Source organism: Podarcis melisellensis, assembly GCF_964234715.1.
Source record: "Podarcis melisellensis genome assembly, chromosome: 2".
Classification (NCBI taxonomy): Eukaryota; Metazoa; Chordata; class Lepidosauria; order Squamata; family Lacertidae; genus Podarcis; species Podarcis melisellensis.
Window position 1 is genome coordinate 83,156,121 of NC_138529.1, and position 19,503 is coordinate 83,175,623.

The following is a 19,503-nucleotide window of genomic DNA, read 5'->3' on the forward strand; positions in this document are numbered from 1 at the left end:
GCCAGTAGGAAGAGGAGGAGAAGAAGAAGTGGGGAAGGGGTGCAGTATTACATGGCTTGTTTTAATCTTGTGCCTCAAATGTGGCCAACTGAAATGAGAATTTCCATTTCCCCCTGAGATTTTCAGATGCCTCCCCTGTCCTCCACTTCCTACGAGGTATCAACGTTCACACAAGTAGACGTGACATATCGGATAGACAGGATCTGCACTAAGAAAAGTGGGTTTGACAGATAGAGTTTGCAGACATGCAGTCTTGGACCTAGAAGGACTGGGTTCAAATTACTGGTCACTAGTGGATAAACTCTTGGGCCTATCACAATCTCTTGGCTCCTGAATCTGTAACAGAAGCAACGGAGAATTTAACACTTGTGGGATTTTTAAGAATACAGTAAGCACTGTGAAGCATTTGGAATGCTAGACGTGCTACAGAAATAAATAAACCAGTCAGCCAAATTTATCACAAAACTGGAGGAAGGGGTGCTGCTTTTATTTGAGGCCCACATCTACAGATATAGGCCAATCTGGACACATTTTAATATTATATGCAGAAGCTGCAGTAAGATACAAGCTCATGAGCTCTCCCTCCACCACAAACACACACATTCACTCACAGGAACAACAGATTGAAAGCTTCCACATTCTATTTTAAATTAACCAGAGCTCCATGTTACATCTGAAATCAGGGACCTCTTGTCAGTTTAAATTGTAGTTAGCTCAGACAAGCCAGGATCAAACTGTGCTTTGTTCACTAACTGGACTTTGAAGATACCAAAGTCCCTCCAAGTTTGAGGTAATGGAGAACTCGGGTGCCTAAAAAGCAGGAAGAGCGAGTCCAAGGAATGCTGCAGCTTGTGCCCATAAGACCATGAGAGGCCAGTGTGGTGAGAGAGTGAGGCAGAGCCGCCCTCCTGACATGCTGCCGCAGACCAGGATGGTACAGGGACACAACTTTTATGAAGAAACCGAAGGCTTTTCTTTGGGGAATTATGGGACCAGAGATACCTAAACAATATAAAAATCAATTTATTCGTGCGGCCATGGCCACTCGAATGTTATTTGCCCAAAGATGGAAGGAAGAAAACGTCCAGGCAAAAGAGGAATGGCAACTATTGGACTATGCAGAAATAACGAAGCTGACTGGAAGAATAAGAAATCAAGACTGCAATGTTTTTAATATAGAGTGGAAATCGTTTATTGAATGTTTACAAAAATATTGCAAAGAGATTAAGACATTAGCAGGATGTCCAAACAACTATTGATTGTATGTGTTAAATAATAAATCGGTTTAATTTGGAAATGGAGGGAAAATATTATAAATATAAGGAACCACAGAAATAGCGGGAAGGCAGTTGAAATATGTAATAACTTGAATTTTAAAGAGTTTGTTGTTTGTTATAAAATGAAATATATATAGGGACAGCCAATCCAGCGCACCCACCAATGCAGCAACACAGTCCTGGCCTTGCCACCTCTCTCTGCCTTGCGCCATTACAGTAAGCAGCAGAAACACTGGTTCAGAAAAACTACTCCTGTGCAACACTAAGCAATGATTCAGCATTATAGCCAAACTGGCCCACCATCAAATCAGGGAAGACCAAACTTTGAATATTAGTGCTACTGTACTATTTGCATTGACCTAAAAGCGGTTTCAGCAGGCGCAGCTTTCCACGTTGCAGTGCTACAGGGGCTTGAAAAGCTCCCTGTGTCAAAAATGTTCTCAACCCCTAGTGTCAAAACGCTAGACGTCCCCTGGTCTAAGATGTACATAGATTCAGAGGATCCTGCTTCAGTGCGTGGAGACTTTGAGTGAATGCCATCACTTTCTTTCCAGCTTTACAATTCATGGTACTCAGTAATGAAGTCGCCTACGGGTTGCCAAGGAGGATGCAATTCCTATTCCTGTCCTCTGCATGATATGAATCTGGCTTGATGCTATGCCTCTCTGTTAGCATGGATTGTATCACTAATATTTTAGCAAATAATCCGTTCAACTCATTGGAAGTCCTTAAGTGCCTCTCTGCATTCATCCGCAGCCCCCATACATTCATTAGAGCCTACATGCATTCAAAAGGAATGAGAAAGGAGCCCTTTGTGTAGAAATATATGCAGCTCACTCAAAGAGCCAAAACTGGCAACTATAAGAACCACAAAACTGCAGGGCAAAAGGGCAGCTAGTCTAACTTCCTGCAGTATCTAATCCAGCCTTCACATCTAAGCATCTTTAATGGGCTAGTCCCAGCAGAGAGCAGAATCACTAAAAGGAGTACTAGAAGTGTGGCTAAGAGGTAAAGATAAATTTACTAAAAACTAATCTGGGTGTCTGGTGCAAGGGGGCTGATCCACAAACTTCAGAGGAATAGGCATGTTCCCCAAACAAAAGCATCCAATCGGTCCTGGAAAAAATCCTTACATTATAATCTATAAATAAGACAATTTGTTACACCCTAGAGAAAAATGTGGCAGCTTGCTAAAGTGTTTTAACATAATGCACAAATACACTTTTTTTAAGGAAAATAAAATCCAGCTTGAAAACCAGCCCAACAAAGGTTTTGCCCTTACTCCTTCACAAGCCACTTAAAGGAGGTGGGAGAGATAATGGCTGTGGGAATTGGGGATGAGACATGGAACTTTCTAAGCAAACTGTTAAGCTTTTGATACAGCTACTGTTATTGCATCCACCTTTATTGGAGCATGGTGGAAGCTAGTCGGCTAGTATAAACTCCAAGGTTCTTAAACTCACAGGTTCTGGTAACACTTATGCAACACAGGATCGTTGCACTAAACTTGGCAGGTAGAGGCAGGGAGGCACAATCTCCTAAGCTTCCAACCTGACCAGTGTGAGCATGACTACATCACTCCAATAAGCCATGGTGCTGCTGGCTTACATACAGTGGTACCTCGCAAGACGAATGCCTCGTAAGACGAAAAACTCGCAAGACGAAAGAGTTTTTCGTTTTTTTGAGTTGCTTCGCAAGACGAATTTCCCTATGGGCTTGCTTCGCAAGACAAAAACGTCTTGCAAGTTTGTTTCCTTTTTCTTACGTCCCAGGCGCCGGGCGGCTGCGCGGATGAGTTGGCGCTGGCGGGAGCCTCGTCTGTGGGCGCCGGTGGCGCCTCGTCACCTCTCCCTTCCAAATCCTGCGTGCAGCGCCCGTACAGGATAGCCAGCACCAGCAGCGCCAAGAGCAGCGTGGCCAAGAGCCGCGCCAGCAGCGCGGCAGACTTTTTGCCCACGTAGAAGCCCGAGCGCAACTTGACGGTCATGGTGGCCGGTTGAAAGCAAGGGGGGAGCCTGAGCGACTGAGTTAGAAATTCAGCACAGGATCCGTGCTTCGCAAGACGAAAAATTCGCAAGACGAAAAAACTCACAGAACGAATTAATTTCGTCTTGCGAGGTACCACTGTACTAAGAATCAGGAATGTTTCAGAAATTCCTGCTGGCCAAATGTTGGTTTGGTGATGGAAACAATCATATTCCTAATCACAAAGACAGAGATCACCTGAAAAATATGAGATTGCATGACCCTGAGTTTTAATAATGGAGGAAGGAAGATCAAGCATTCTAATTTATGAGCTCTTTTTCTGTAGAACACACTTGCACTTTAACTTCCAAGATATGCCAGAAGGCCTGGTGAAATGGCTTCTGAGAAATTATGAGGTTCAAAGGGCTACAAAGGTTTAACAGAGAAGAGGGTGAGAGGATTTTTAATATGACATTTATATCCTTGCTATATATTTCCAGCTTTTGTCAACCCTACAGTCAGAATCCTCAGTCTATCTGGGTGTTGAAGGGTGTTGACCTCTACAGTGGTCATTTTCTCTTGATTTATAACAAGGTTGCATATTTAACCCAGTGTCAAGTAGTAGCAGTAATATCAACTCAAGTAAAAGCTAGAAAATCCTTTTCATTTTCCGGGGACAACATTATAGAGAAAGGATAAACTCAAGTATAAGTATTCGGTTTCACAAGTACAACTCACCTGAATATTCCCCTCAGCTGAACATCTGTTGCCAGTATGTTCAAACATAACAGATGCATCACAGATGTACTGTAAACCAAACTTTCTAGCAAGTAAATAACATTTCAGGAAATCCTTCAGTTGGTGTTGTTGTAAAATAATAATTCTGCTCAGTTTTTGCAGTCTCATGGACCTTATTACTGAAATTACATTCTTACCCAATACTGAAGCCACTGATATTATATTACCTGACTGATTTTACAAACAGCCAGAACTATAAAATTCTTTACCATGCATATGAGGTCAATCAGAAATTAGAGCTTTGAAATTTTAAGATAGCGCAGAGCAAATGTGAAAGTATTTACTTACCAAAGAATAACAAAATAAAGAGGAATCAAACTATAAAACAGGTTGACACACACAAAAATCGCAGCTTATTTACATTTGTTTGCCCTCCAGCAACTACCTTGAAGGACAGTTTAAACTGATGGGATTTTGTCTCTATCAAATCTGCAAATAGAAATTTAACTCAGTGACCTTTATGGTGTACTGATGAAAAGGAAACAGGGCAAAGACGAGCAGAGAGACTGATAAAACAGTAAGATGCTTCAGATTGTTTGGTGGAACAAAAAGACACTATCCTGCAATCAGAGTAAGACATAAGGTGGTTTATGCAACCTAGTTTGGCCAGCTTATTTTGTCCTCTTTTACTTGTCAAACATTCAGTATTCAAAATGCATACCCTATTTATTTCTGCTGAAACTCTCGGAACTTAAGAAGGGGAAGGAACATAGCAGGTGAAGAATGAAGATTCCTAGGCTTTGCTTTGCAATCTTTCTATGTTGTGACCTTGTGAGGGGGAAATCTACTCTATGTACCCACTTGTAACCATGACCTCAACAACAGCAGCTCCCTTCATAAACAACTTGCCGCTGGATAGTGGCTCTGTAGATATTTCACAGAAAAATGAAGTTGTATCTCTAGATGCAGATGCTAAAGGCACTAATAGAGCAGCAGGCCAGGAATATAGCAAACTAACCTGTCTCTGTAACTAGACATATAAAATAAGTGACAATTTAACACCCATGCAAAACCAATCACAATACTACACCTTATGGCTGGATATGTACACACTTGCAAGCTCTTTTCCAAAGTATGCAAAAAAAAAAGTGTTAACTAAGCCTTCAAAGCAGGAGATTTCGTTTTGATCAAGTCATTAAAGGGCATTTTTCATCTGTGGGATAGCTCTCAATCATTTCCATGGAAAGCATGTGAAAACTACACAGTCATCTACAGAACATGTTCATACATGATCCCCTGAGCTGTGGCTACTGCCCTGGATAGCTTTGATTTAGGGATTTTCTTTATAGAACATGGCTCATTCTGACTCTTTCTTTCATGTACATACCTGGCTCGCTCAGTTACATACCTAGTATTTTCCAAGGTCTTCTGCATTTTCTTCGACATCTTCTCAACAGCAGCTTGTCGTTTACTTTCTGGAATGAGGTCTATTTTGTTCAAAACCACGATCATTTTCTGACATGCAATTTGCCCAATCACCAAGCACTCTGCTGACTGAGTCTGCATCCCTTTTGTTATGTCTATCACGAGCATCATCAGGTCAATTATCTGAGCCCCTGAAATAAAAAAATATGGAATCAGTGTCTAAAGTTCAAGACAGTAAAAGTGTGACTGCAAATAGCACCCATATTTGTTATAACCAAAGAAAACAGGTGGCTTAGATAAAATTCCACAGTGAACATTCTACATTTTCTAGATATTTAAATGATTATAACACTAGGGCAGAAAATAATTAAACAAAGAAAACAGAAATCAAAATTTAATTTTGCTCCACAGAGTATCAAATAAAAAAATACAATATATCTCATCTCATTTCAGAACTGCACGGACCCAACATAATTTTAACTGAACAATTTAAACTTTTTAAAAAAGCAATCTGATAGTCCTGACTTAAAAATGTGCTATAAACGCTGCAATGCTCCACAACAGCTAAAACACCACTGTCAAATTCTTCTCACCATGAAAAACTCCCTATTAGATTAAACTTAAAGGGGTGGCAATAGGATCAATAATATGGAGTCAGGAGTGTGCACCAGATGTTTACCCAATTCAGTAATTTCCAGATGTTCACAGAGTGGGGGGCCCTGCTTGCTGGCCCTGTCCCTCCATCATAATCGCAACAGCATGTCCCTGCAGCCCCCACAAGTCCAGGCTGAACTTCTGCTCCGAGGGATTTGCTATACTTATGGTGGCTCCCAATTTAGATCCCTAACTGGAGAACCAACATGGGTGGAACAGACTCACCATAGCAGAAGTTCAGTTCAAGCACAGGTGGGCTGTCAGGATGGTAACTGAAGGGGAAGGCCAAAGAGCACAACTCTTGCTTTCCCCACCTAATGAGACTAGAAATGCACAAGAGCAAACTAAATAAGATGGTTCTTATGATCCCTTGTCTAAGGCTACTTCAAACCTCCTCCTTCCAATCCCTCCAGCCGCCAAACTTAATAGTGCTGTGTCAAAATATGTGTATTCTTCACCAGAGACCAAACACTGGCCATTGCGCTCAGTTATGGAGATTTTGGAAATGTATGGCCTCCTATCGGCTCCCCCCTTCATCTGTTCACTCAGAGCTTAAGTCACAACACTTATTTACATCTTGGCTTAAGATATGCACCTCTGAACTGGCACAATGTAGTTATGTGTCATAGCCTTATTCAAAAGGTGTGCTGCTTTATATGATATGGACTGAATTATAAAGCATTTTAAGAGCAGTTTCAGACAGTTTCACTTGTCTTAACAATAATACAGTGGTACCTCGGGTTACATACACTTCAGATTACATACGCTTCAGGTTACACACTCCGCTAACCTAGAAATAGTGCTTCAGGTTAAGAACTTTGCTTCAGGATGAGAACAGAAATCATGCTCCGGCGGCGCAGCGGCAGCAGAAGGCCTCATTAGCTAAAGTGGTGCTTCAGGTTAAGAACAGTTTCAGGTTAAGAACGGACCTCCAGAATGAATTAAGTACTTAACCCGAGGTACCACTGTATCCTTAACAACAACATTCTAAAAGTTATGCTAAAACAGGTTGTGCTAAAAAAGGTTATGGCCAAGACACGTGATTTACCATAATTGTTTTTCTTTCGGTTTCTCCTTTACCATCAGAATTTAAGAGCTTGCTTGCTTTTTCTTGGCTTACTTTATTTACCTGATATAATCAGCTATCCATATCCATACACACTCATTTAGAATGTCCATGAGCTCAAAAAATTCAGCTTAAAAGTGCATTAAAATGCAGCACATTGTAGTAATCAAAGCTGAGGAGCACAAGGGCAAGATACACAATCAGCATAATGTATCTGACCATCTTTTACTGGTGAAACAAAATCAAAGCAATAAAGCACTATTTCCATCTTATCAAACATTTGGATAGCTTCACGTGTGCATTTAACAGGCTGACACCATGTTTTCCGATTATCTTTGGGGCACTACAATGCAGTGATTCAAGCAGACGTATGGGTCACAGTGCATTATTTACTAACTCATGAGAAAACAAGTAACTTCAGCATGTTAAAATGTGAAACCACTCTTTGGCTAATCATTAAAAGCTGTCCTCATTTAAATGCTAGAAATCTACATAAACTGGGGGTGCATTAATTTTCAGCAGTAAGATTATGGTGTTTCACTTCAACCTTTGACTCCAGGAGAAACGTGTCCTTCTCTAAAATGGGAACGGCAACATTTACCTAGTTCACAGGGCTATGAGGTTAAAGAAAATTATTATACACCATTCTGCATACTCAAGTGTTGCAAAAATGAATTACGTATTTTGGGTGCTTTTAAAATGTTTTTTTCAGAGTACCTAGTATTCATTATTTGTAATGTTGTCATATATTTTATGTTACTTTAATGTCATTAATGAATTACATTAAACTTAGAATTCAGCTGCCTGTTAATTGTAGCAATGTCCAAGTAATGCCTGATACAACAGCATATGCTTTGGAATATAGTGGGTATACAGTCATACCTTGGGTTGAAGTTGCTTCAGGTTGAGCGTTTTCGGGTTGCGCTCCACGGCGACCCGGAATTAACGGAACGCGTTACTTTCGGGTTTCGCCACTTGCGCATGTGCAGACGGTCAAAATGACATCACGTGCATGCACATAAGTGGCGAATCGTGACCCACGCACGCGCAGATGCAGGTTGCATTCACTTCAGGATGCAAACGGGGCTCCAGAACGGATCCCGTTCGTATCCAGAGGTATCCCTGTACGTTGTTTTTTTCGACAGATAAAACTGTTGCTGAGTATACCATAGCAAGCTTACAACTATACCATTGTTTTCAACCGAAATCTCCTCAAAATTGAAGCCCTTAAGAACTGAGGCATTTTGATTTATAAGATAAAATTAATCAAATCATTCCATAAAACCGATGTGTTGTAATTTGAATTTCACAAAAACCAAACCACATTGGATCTGTAAACTGCCAACATCAGGCCTAAGTGAATCCTGAACTAATTTGTATAGTTTTAGCTGTCACTATCTCTCAGCTTTCATTTCCAACATGTAAAAGAAGAACCACTTTACCTGAAACAGTGACTGCTAAACAATCTGAAATGCCGAGGTGTTTCGTAAACAATGAATAGTGCTAGCTATAATTCCTGCATCAATGTAAATTGGATCTTGACCAGCATGGCTGAAAGGAATTAAGGAAGAAGCATTGAGGCATGAACACTGCATAACATCCTGATTTCTCCCTCAACACCGCTACAGACCAAGGGTGGTTTCAGCCATTCCTACACAGGGCTTGCTTTTGTATAGGAAATTTGCAATATTAGAAGCTTACGTTATTCTAGCTCAACTGTATTATGAACATCTCCACAAGCCTAAGAGGGTGGAAAATGTCATGGGAAACTGCCAATCTCTGAATCAGACCAAGCATATCCTTCCTATTGCACGCCAGGAATGGAAAGTTGTGACACTGGAAGAAGCGGGGGATGCCCCACAAATATGGAACTTCTTTCCTAAATGCATGTAGGGGGAGGCAAACATTTCTGGAAGTATCAGACAAACCTTTTGATAGGTATTATTTACTGACCCTACTTTTCTTAGATTTAAAAAAAACCCTAAAGGATCAGTTTCCAAAGGGGTAGCCTCTTAGTCTCCAGCAACAACCAAAAGTATTGTGCCACTGTAAAGACTAGCAAATTTATTATGGCATAAGCCAAGCATGGGGAATCGGGTCCATTTTTTTTCTGTTCCAGATTTCACAGGTAAGTAGAAATTCCCACAGGCCTGTCAAGAAAGACAATGGAGTTCACTTAAAGGCTGACATTCCAGGGAGAGTGCAGTAAGGGGGGGAGCTTGCTTGCAGAGGAGGGGGTTCCAACGAAGTAGCATTTTATGAACTCCTGACTAACATGAAATAAGTGGGCAAAGAACTCACTGCCAAACCATATTTATGACAATAAAAGATTACAAAGATATCTGAGATTTCCCGCAGGTATTAAGGACTTAAACAACAAAGGAGAATATGAAGATGAACCTATATAACACTGCACTGTTATGCATATAATCTCATGAACAGAAGGCTTTTAATTCAGGTAAGAAAACACTATCACAGCCGCAGCGGTAGGGACATCAGAAACAATGACAGGAATAAAACAAGCCGATGCTATCTCACCATAAACCTGCACAATTTGCTGAGAGAACATCTTCCAAAGACACTGTGGGGAAAAGGAATAAAAAGAGTAACTGAACTGTTTCAGTTTTTCAGAGGATATTGTTCCATATAGATAAAAAGTGATCTGAGAGATGAGAAAGTTCTTCAGAAACCACCAAAGGCAGACAAGTGGGACTCAAAATGAATCTGAATGAAGCAGACACGCAGAAGACTGATCTGCATACATGAAAGCATCACTGAACAAGAAAACGATTACAATCTGCTGTGGATACACCAGCCATGATCTGATAGAACCAATTACAAATTGGGAAAATCTTCTAGAAACAAAAACATTATGAATCTATGGGAGGAGGAGGGAAATTTCCAACCTATGAGTGATTTCCCAGGAAAGCTAGACCAAAAGATCTCAAAATGCAGATTCAGCTACAGTTTTTGAATTGAGGGTATTTTATAGTTTAAAACAAACAACCAGAGGCTGGGATCTCTACAACACACATCTCCATATATTCTATATATCAATAAGATGGAAAGAGCAGGCTTTCCCCCCCAAACTTAAAACCACTACAGATAAGACATTAAGGATACTTTGTACATTTCTTTCCAAATAGGAGGCAGCGGCACACTATCATGTAGTGTATGGGCTGTTGCAGCCAAGTCTCCTCTAGCTGTCTCTCCAATATAAGAGAGTGCTGTCAGTCCTATTACACCTTCTAGAAATGGCAATGAACAGCTATTTCATGACTGCACACCATCCACCCACACAAATAGATGACTATAGCTTTAGGATTCACTGTGATGTAAGTTATTGTTATTTCTTACCAGTGGCGTAGTGTGGGTTGTCAGCACCCGGGGCAAGGCAAGTAATTTGCGCCCCCTAACCCGTGGATTTTAGCACTGATTTTAGCATTGCGAGTGCAAGCGCCCCCCCCAAGATGTTGCGCCCGGTGCGGCCGCCCCCCCTGCACCCCCCACGCTATGCCACTGTTTCTTACATTAATGAGGTGGCTCTGAACATTGCTCTGATCCCAGCCCTGCTGGCCTCCAGCCCTCAGCAGGTCCCGCAAACCAAATCCAGCCCCTGACCCAAAAAATGTTGCCCATCGCAGCCCTAACACGTATAAACACATAAATACAAACATATGCTCACCCTGGAATGCATTTGCAGTCTAAAAACAAAAACTCACTAGAGTGAGGTCACAAGACATAATCAGAGAAGTGAAATGTATATAACAGAAAATCTTTCCCAACACTGGCAATTCAGCAGTCCTAGCCAGCATTGGCCAAAAGCATACTGTCTTTTGCCTTTCCTTAGAACTCTGATTGAGATCCAGCATCATCATCCTTGACTTGGTTCACCATATTGAACGGAGAACCAGACTTGCCTTGCCCTTGGAATGTGAGCTCTATCCTATCAGTGACTTCCTCAGCATCAGACTGGCCTATCCTGGGACTCTAAAACAGCAGAAAACAAGACAGCTAACATGCAGCCCCTTCATATGGACCAAAACATTCTGCCACAGTCCATGGCAGCCTGGGACTGAGTGATGGAAGGTGGAATCCCATCACATCTGGAGAGCCACAGGTAAGCCATTAAAGCAATGTTCGTCCCCATGCCCCCCACCCTCTGCAGATTAACACTGCCCTATAATGTCTGGAAAGGACTTGTGAAAGACACTTTTCTATGGGTTCTCCCATTGCAGAGCTCTAAGATGCCCTCTTGGTAGAGCCACTGCCCTGAGAATCTTGCGTTGGTGGTGGCCCAGGAGAAGGTATTCTCTTTAGCAGCTCATAAGTTGTGCAATTCTCTTCTCCCAGAGGTACACCTGGAACCTTCACACAAGCTCTCATTGTATGTTGAAGATGCATCTCTTTACCCTGTCCTTTTGACGCCCAAGATGTATATTTCTAAGACCCACTCTATTCTTGTGATTGTAATTTGTTTTAAACTGTTTTAATAGTTAAACAGTTGTGATCTGCCCTGAGAACTTAAGAGTAAAGGGCAGGTGGTAATAATAATAATAATAATAATAATAATAATAATAATAATAATAAATATTTAACCCACATGGACAGAACCAGTCACATGTGTCTTTCCAACAGAACTGGTACCCTATGTAAAAGGATACCTAATCAGTAAATATAAAATGTTTTTGTTTTTATAGCCCAAATATATAATAGGAACGCATTTACAATAATCCAATTAATTGAGCTACAAATGTCACGACTGGATCACTTATAGACCTCCCCTTCCATTTCTTGGAATCGAAAGAATTGTTACTTATTTTTAATAGGCTTGCTGCACACAACTAGAACAGTGAGACTACAATACTCCAGGCATGTGTTGTATGTCCAGGTGTTTTTATAAGTGCATGCGAACACCAAAGATGAATTTCCAGCTACTCATTTCAAAGCATATGAACTTTTGCCCCCTAAAAAGGAAAACTAAAAGAGGTGCCTTGAGCTTGGCACATGATCAGACTGCTCCATCAGTATCTATCAATATCAAAAACTGTACATGCCTTGATCTCCAAACACAATAAAAATTGAGCGAGTAGAGGAAAAGGGAAGAGGGTCCAAGTGAGAATGAGTTAAAAGGTTTCACATGTCACAGGAGGATTGAACATAAGCACAACATTCTGACTACTTGCCTATTTAAGCTACTGCCGTGTCCTTTTTTTGTTTTTGTTTAGGTAATCTCTTTAGTTCTCTTTGCACAAACAGCACAACCCCTCTTCACAGGCACTGCAAATGGCAGAAAATGGAATTTAAAATGTAGAAATAAAATAATTGTGGGCCATGGGCTATAATTTGATTTCATGCTTTACAAGAAAATGAAATAGCATTTCCTTGAATGTATTTTAAAATATATATGGCTTTTTACCATGTTAGGATTTCCTCTAGCACAGAAGAGAAAATGTGCTGTTCTCAAGTATCACTGCTATTCGGGGGCAAAGCTGTTTTAATATGCACTTCCCATTCTGGGGAAAGAGGAAATTCTTCAATTAATAAACCGGGTGGACTGAGGCGAGTTTTAAAAGGTTTAATCAATTTCATCTGCACTTAGGATAAAAAGACTGACTATTCTACTCTTTTCTCCTTCTATACTAAAGGTTTTTTCTTTAAAAAAAAATCATAAAATAAATATTTTATTTTAAATTCTTTGAGGTTAATATCTCCTGTTTCAGGAAATATTGTCTGTTTCATGCAGTGCATACAAAACTTCCCCCGCCACCCTCTCTTAGCTTCCCCCCCCCCTCCAAATCCCCATTCAGAAGTACGTAAATTATTCTGTTTCATATATAGTAACACCTTGGGAGATACTACAAGCCATACAGGATTTTTGTAGGTACCTTTGGGGAGCTGATGGGGTGAACAAGGAAGATTTTTCCAGGATATGCAAACCTTCAAAATCCCACACTAAAGGGAGGGGGCCAAGAGTGCATGAACTATACATGAAAAAACCCTCTGTAAACGAATGCAAATCATGTATCAAAACCAGATACCAGACCTTTGGACAGACAACATTTTGAAAAGAAACAGGAACTCCCAATGTGGTTCCAGCATCCCGTAAGTATTTTGAGGCATGCTGTTCCATATGGAAGGTGTCACTAAACCCTGGTGGCCGGATGTCAGGGGTGAACATCAGGGAATCAGTCACTCCTTAATTTCTGCGTTGCTTCCTACAAAAACCCAACACCGATTGCCGCAGGAGTCAAGATATTTGATTAGAGAAACTCTTGAACAGAAAATTGCCGTGTTTCTAGATAGCCAGAAGTTACACTGACTCCTAACATTACAACAAGGCACAGTAGCTTTCCATAGCTTTCCTGGCCAACACTCTTGTAAAGCCCTAAATCAGGGATGGGGGAATCTTATTCAGGCCAATGATCACATTCTCTCATGAGCTACCTTCTGGGGGCTGCAGTTGCTGTCCCCAAGCCAAAAGTGCCACTCAGTGCAAACTTCTCATTTCCCACATATAAGTGAATGGCTCCCATTCACTCCTAAGGGCACAATAGAAGTGCTGCACTTGGTGACAGAATCACTCAAGATGGAGGCTTTCCCTTCACATGCATCCCACCTACCAAAATGACAGGGCTTTGCACTGGTCCTTAAGTGCCACAAACTGGCAGGACAACAAAGAGGAGAATCCCAGTGAGGGATGCAGCCATGACTGGGACCCACCAGGGCAAGCTGGGGATGGAAGAGCAGAAGTTGGGGTCGTGGAAAGTACACATGGGATGACAGAGGACAGCAAGAAGATGGGGGTCAGAATGCAGGGACCAGAAGAGGAGTACCCCTCATCAGAACTGGAGAGGCCTCCATCTCTATGAGACAGCAGACTCTGAGGTGTAGGGCGAAGGAGGAAGTACACTCTGGGAAGCAGAACTGAGGTGCTGGATGTGCTCAACTGCCTATGCTGATAGACTTCAGCTTGGATAGAGCTTGGATACTCCAAGACGGCTATGGGACTGTGCTTCAGGGTTGGTTCTGGGCTGTATTTCCTGACTGCTGGACTTTGAACATGGCTTACTTGGATTGACTCTGGACTGTGTTTCCTGTCCATTAGACTTCGGATTTTGCTTATGTGGACTGACCCCTGGACCGTGTTTCCTGACTGTTGAACTTTGGACTTAACATACTGTATATGCTAGCGGGAATTGCTGCCAGGTAGGGCCAAGGATTCAGGACATTAAGACTGACAAAGAACTCCCTCTTTGGAATATTGTAACACATAGTGGTATGTTCAGTAACAGAAGGGGAGGGGGTTCCCTGATTTCAGAGCAGAGGTGGGGAATCTGTGGCCATCCAGATATTGCTAGACTACAACTCCAAACATCCCTAATTTTGGTCTGCCATCTTTATTCAAAATGGTGAGCAGTGGACCATTGTTAACAATGATTGCTGTCCCCACCCCAGGAACCATCATGCTTAGTTTGGTGACAGTATCTCAAGTGACAGCCAAACCTACAGAGAACAGACAGATCGACAGACAGACAAACCACTTTTCAAAACATGCAGTAGATTCTCCCAAAGCAGTTATCATTTGCATTATTAAAAAAAAATTCAATCCACTAGAATAAGCTTATGCAGCAAGCTTGATTTTTCACATGGCTTTTTATGGGTAGAAAAAAGAAACATGAGTCGAAGTATGCAGAACAAATCACAGCATTTCCTCTTTCCATAGGGAAAAAATAATTAGTTTTCATCAAAACTGCAGTTATAACTAGAACTTTAATCAAGGCATGCCAATGCTATCTGGATGTAGTGGGCTTTTTACACTCACTTGAACTTACCTCCATGAAAACCCCAAGTACCTCAATTGCACACCATTCGTCTCATAGCAGATTAAGTATGGAAATTTGTGGGAGGGAGGTAAACAGAAGAAGGTTAAAAACAAGAGTGGAAGCTGAAACAACTGTAAAAACAGCTGTAGCAAAATAACCCATCCCAAGACTGCAGACCTGAAATCATTGCTAGAATTCAATGAAAAAGGCCTTAACAAAAATGGAGCAGCCAATCAAAATTGATAGTGCAAAATTAAATAGCAAATGTACATGAACGTTAACTAAATTTCCTAACTGAAAACTCACTGAAAACCTATCCTAAAGCAATGCTTTCAATCAGACCAGTGTTGTTGCTTGAACAAAATAACCTCTAAGCAATAGGTGTTAAAATACACTTGTGGGTGGGGATGTTATGTGATCTCACTGCCCCAATGGCTCTTTAATCTCTGCTGCCATCAACGTTCAAGCCCATATATTCTCCTTTCTCAAATATTACTAGCCCAGTGGAGTTAAGTTGCATATTCATATCCTTTTTTCATATACTCTTCACCTGCATATACTGTTTTTTTCTCCCCAAATATTCATTAATCAATAATGAATTGTTGATTACTGTTTGATATTATTATGCTCTAATCTTTCACAAATGGAAATGAATTCACTAGACTATTTAAAATAAATCTTTCTAAATATATTTTAGCCTCTTGAGTCCTGTTTGGTCACCACCCTCTCGCCCACTGGAGCAATAAAGGTCCTCATTTTCAGTTACTTAAGGGAAATAATAAACATCACATGGCAAAACAAATAAGGTTTTGAAACAGGACTGGACAACTTTAATGAAACTGCAATTATAGAATTTTAGCTCTGTTGGGTAAGATGTCGAGGCTTTAGAAGTGACTACCTGAATCATGTCAATTTTATACTCTTACTCCAAACTCAAGTATAGAAAATGTTATAGGAATGATATCGGAAAGCAATACCAAAACAGTGGGTATGTTGTACGTAATGCTAAACCATTGTTTTGTATTGCATGCATGAGGCCTGGATTTATGGCTATAATGTCTTTTTGCGACTGTACCTAGAGAAAAGAGGTGAATGAGGAGCATATGAGCCCAAGGGCATGGAAGAAGAGGACTAAAGTCATGTAGCTGACTGATTTATACCTACCAAGTGCAAAAACACAATGGCAATTCATTTCTAGCAAATTTGAGCCTTCAAAACAAAACATTTGTCTCTGTTTCACAAACATAAATTGACCCATATCTTTTTTTTCTTCTATCTTTGGGCCATTTTCACATATTACACAGTCTAACATATGTCTGACCACCAAAGCATCCGATCCTGTCATCCTGAGAAGTACAATATGCACATCTGATATGCTCATATTCTACACTTACAGGTATAGACTTAAAATATCTTAGGTGAACACCTGAAATCTTCATGTATGAATAGTCCTTTCATTATGGATCCAACAGAGAAACCACACCTTATTCCAAGGTTTAAACCAGGCTTCCTCAAACTCGGCCCTCCAGATGTTTTGAGACTACAATTCCCATCATCGCTGACCACTGGTCCTGCTAGCTAGGGATCATGTGAGTTGTAGGCCTAAAACATCTGGAGGGCCGAGGTTGAGGAAGCCTGGTTTAAAGACTGGAATCAATTCAGGAGTTTAGAAATATATAAATGAGATTCAAGTTGCACTTCTAAACATACAGTGCTCAAAGTAAGCCACACCAAAATCAGTGGGACTTGCTTGCAAGTGAATCTGCTGAGGATCAATGTGTTAAGGGTGTAAAAGGTTTTCTAAAATAGCAATGCAGGTCCTCATGAAGAGGAAAGTAATAAAATTTGTCCCAAACAGTTTAAACTGAAGAAGATGCAGAAAAGGCAATTCACTGGTGGCTGACTAGGGGTCAGAAGCATCTATTGGTCATTTACTTCTGCCAGTTTCCATTATGTTAATGGAAATGGAGGGAATGGGGCTAACATGTTAATCACATCCACATGCACTCTATGCCACAGGGTGTGTTTCAAGATGAACTCTAATCAATTTATCTTTATATCCAGCTGCCTACTTTCCCACTTGAATCATCACTGAGGTACTCCAAAACCCTTTTTTAAATGCCACCTGTGCATGGCACACAAACTAAAAACATAGCAAACACATGCTTTCTCAAACAGAGAATGTGCCATATCCAGAGCAATTTAGGATTATCCTATGGCCTGTTGAGTTGGTTCTGAATATTCAGCAGAAGTGTGATTAGTTCAAGCTTCAGTCCTCTTGTTGGGAGGTATTTTGTTTTGGTATCAAGACCATATGTGCTCATGCAATGCTTTGGAAAATTAACTGTAACTTAGCATTTAACCTTGGGCCTTACACAGCTGACCATAAATGGCATCTGTGACTCAGTGAAACTTAAAAAAAAGAGAGTTCTGAAATGCAAATAGGTTGGAAAAAACTAATTTTATTAAATGTATTGTCTTAATTTACATCACATTTATGTGAAGTTTTCTAATAAGTGTGTACAAGAAAATAGGGCAAACTCCATTTAGTGAATATATCCTAGATGGACCAGAAAGGGGAAATTGCCTGCCCTGAACAGCTAACACTTAAAAGCAAATGCCTCACAAGACCACAAATAGTATTTTATCACAATTAAAGTTGCAAAGAGACGACTTGGGAGGAATAAAGCAGAACTAGTATGGAGAACCTACAGTTTTAAAAAGACCAAGGCGATGACAACCTATGTAATGAGTGGATGGTCTAAAACAGGGGTGGCCAAGTCTCAAGAGACTGTGGTCTACTTTCAGAATTAAAAACTGGCAGTGATCTACCCCCTTTTGGGGGGTTCAGCTCAAAGTTGTTGAACTTTTTGCGGGGATTTACAAAAAGCTTGGGGGGGAGTTCTATTTTTGAGGGGCGTTAAAGGCAAGGGACAAAGGGGTAAAGTCACTCACAAAAATCGCTATGGATCAAAACAGCAGCACAGAGAAAGCTCCGTCTTCCCTTCCAGAGATCATACAACAATGGAGGGCAGGGCATGGGGGCATGGGATGAGTCAGTTTTAGCAGTACCAAAACCTCATGGGGATCTACCAGTAGATCGAGATCGACCTGCTGGACATCCCTGGTCTAAAAGCAACAGCAGGGTTTATGTAGACGCAGCAAGCTAACAAAAGAGAACATTGCAGAGAACTTGAAAGGACTTAGGTCCAAAGATGGATGTAAGACGCTGTAGAAGAATATGGCCTTCTCTGTTGTAAGTCAACCCACATCAGACAACTCAGGACCCACTAACCAGCATCAAAGATGAGCTGGTTACCAAGACACAACTTGAGATCTGCATAAAGCGTGAAAAGAGAACCTTTGCTACTCAGGCCATACTTCTATTCCCCCTTATTTCAATTAAAATATGGTTTGATGTGTGGCAATGTAGGAAAGGAGGAGTGCACAGCCTCCAAAGGAGATTATAGATAGATGATAAGTCATTTAATTTTATCCTGATTCTAATTTTTAAGCTGTATTTTAATCAATTGTTTGATTGTGTTTTAATGTATTTGATATTTGAAGTTAGCCGCCCTGAGCCCTGTCTTGACCGGGGAGGACAAGGTATAAATAAAAACTTACTTACTTACTTACTTACTTACTTACTTACCGGTACTTACTAGATGATAGATGATAGCTAGTTAGCTAGAATCATAGAATCATAGAGTTGGAAGAGACCACAAGGGCCATCGAGTCCAACCCCCTGCCAATAGATAGATGATAGATTACATAGAGATAGATAGATAGATAGATAGATAGATAGATAGATAGATAGATAGATAGATAGATAGATAGATAAATAGATAGATAGATAGAGATAGATAGATAGATAGATAGATAGATAGATAGATAGATAGATAGATAGATAGATAGATGATAGATAGATATTCAACAAAACTGAGGAGAAAAGGTTCACAAAATGATGATGCTGACTAGGAAATGTGAGTGGCTCCTCTCAAACAATGTCAAGGAGATATTAACTCAACCACATTCCACACAGCAATTAACAGATTAACTAGGGAAATGCATGTTCTCGGATACAAAATCTGCACTGTGGATGCTCAAAAACTGCAATATAGAAATAATAATTTTCCATTTAGCTGCATTGTAAATGTTCAACCTTGAAAGCGCAACCCTTAAAAAGTGTGTGGCCTATGTACAGCTACATGTACCTGCTATCTTTATTTACAGTGAAGAAAGTTAACGTTCTTACTCATAGAGCCTGCTCACCTTTAAAACAAATGGCTTCTTCAAGTGAACAGCCTCAAGAAACTGTTAATCAATCCATAAAGTTCTCACAAATCTTTTAAATAAGAATGAAAAGCCAAAAACACTGCTTAGAGGCGATGCCAGTAATGTGTTTGTTAGCTTCCCACCATCTCCAACACTGGAATAACATCACTCCGGGTTATAAACATCTGTACTCACATAGAGAATGTACAATACATTTAAAAAAAAAACCTCTGGGCCCACATATCCTGTAGCTCTGTACTTCACAAACAAAAGGTTG

The 19,503-nt window shown here is 40.6% G+C and overlaps 1 protein-coding gene across 2 annotated transcripts in view; it reads right to left on the reverse strand.

Moving 5' to 3' along the window:
• Positions 1–19,503, reverse strand: part of EEFSEC (eukaryotic elongation factor, selenocysteine-tRNA specific) — a 170,053-nt gene that overhangs the window by 100,915 nt on the left and 49,635 nt on the right. For both annotated transcript variants that reach the window (XM_081900475.1, XM_081900476.1), the window contains exon 3: positions 5,389–5,596. In XM_081900475.1, coding sequence (XP_081756601.1) covers positions 5,389–5,596 — 208 coding nt within the window. The remainder of the gene's footprint in view (positions 1–5,388; positions 5,597–19,503) is intronic.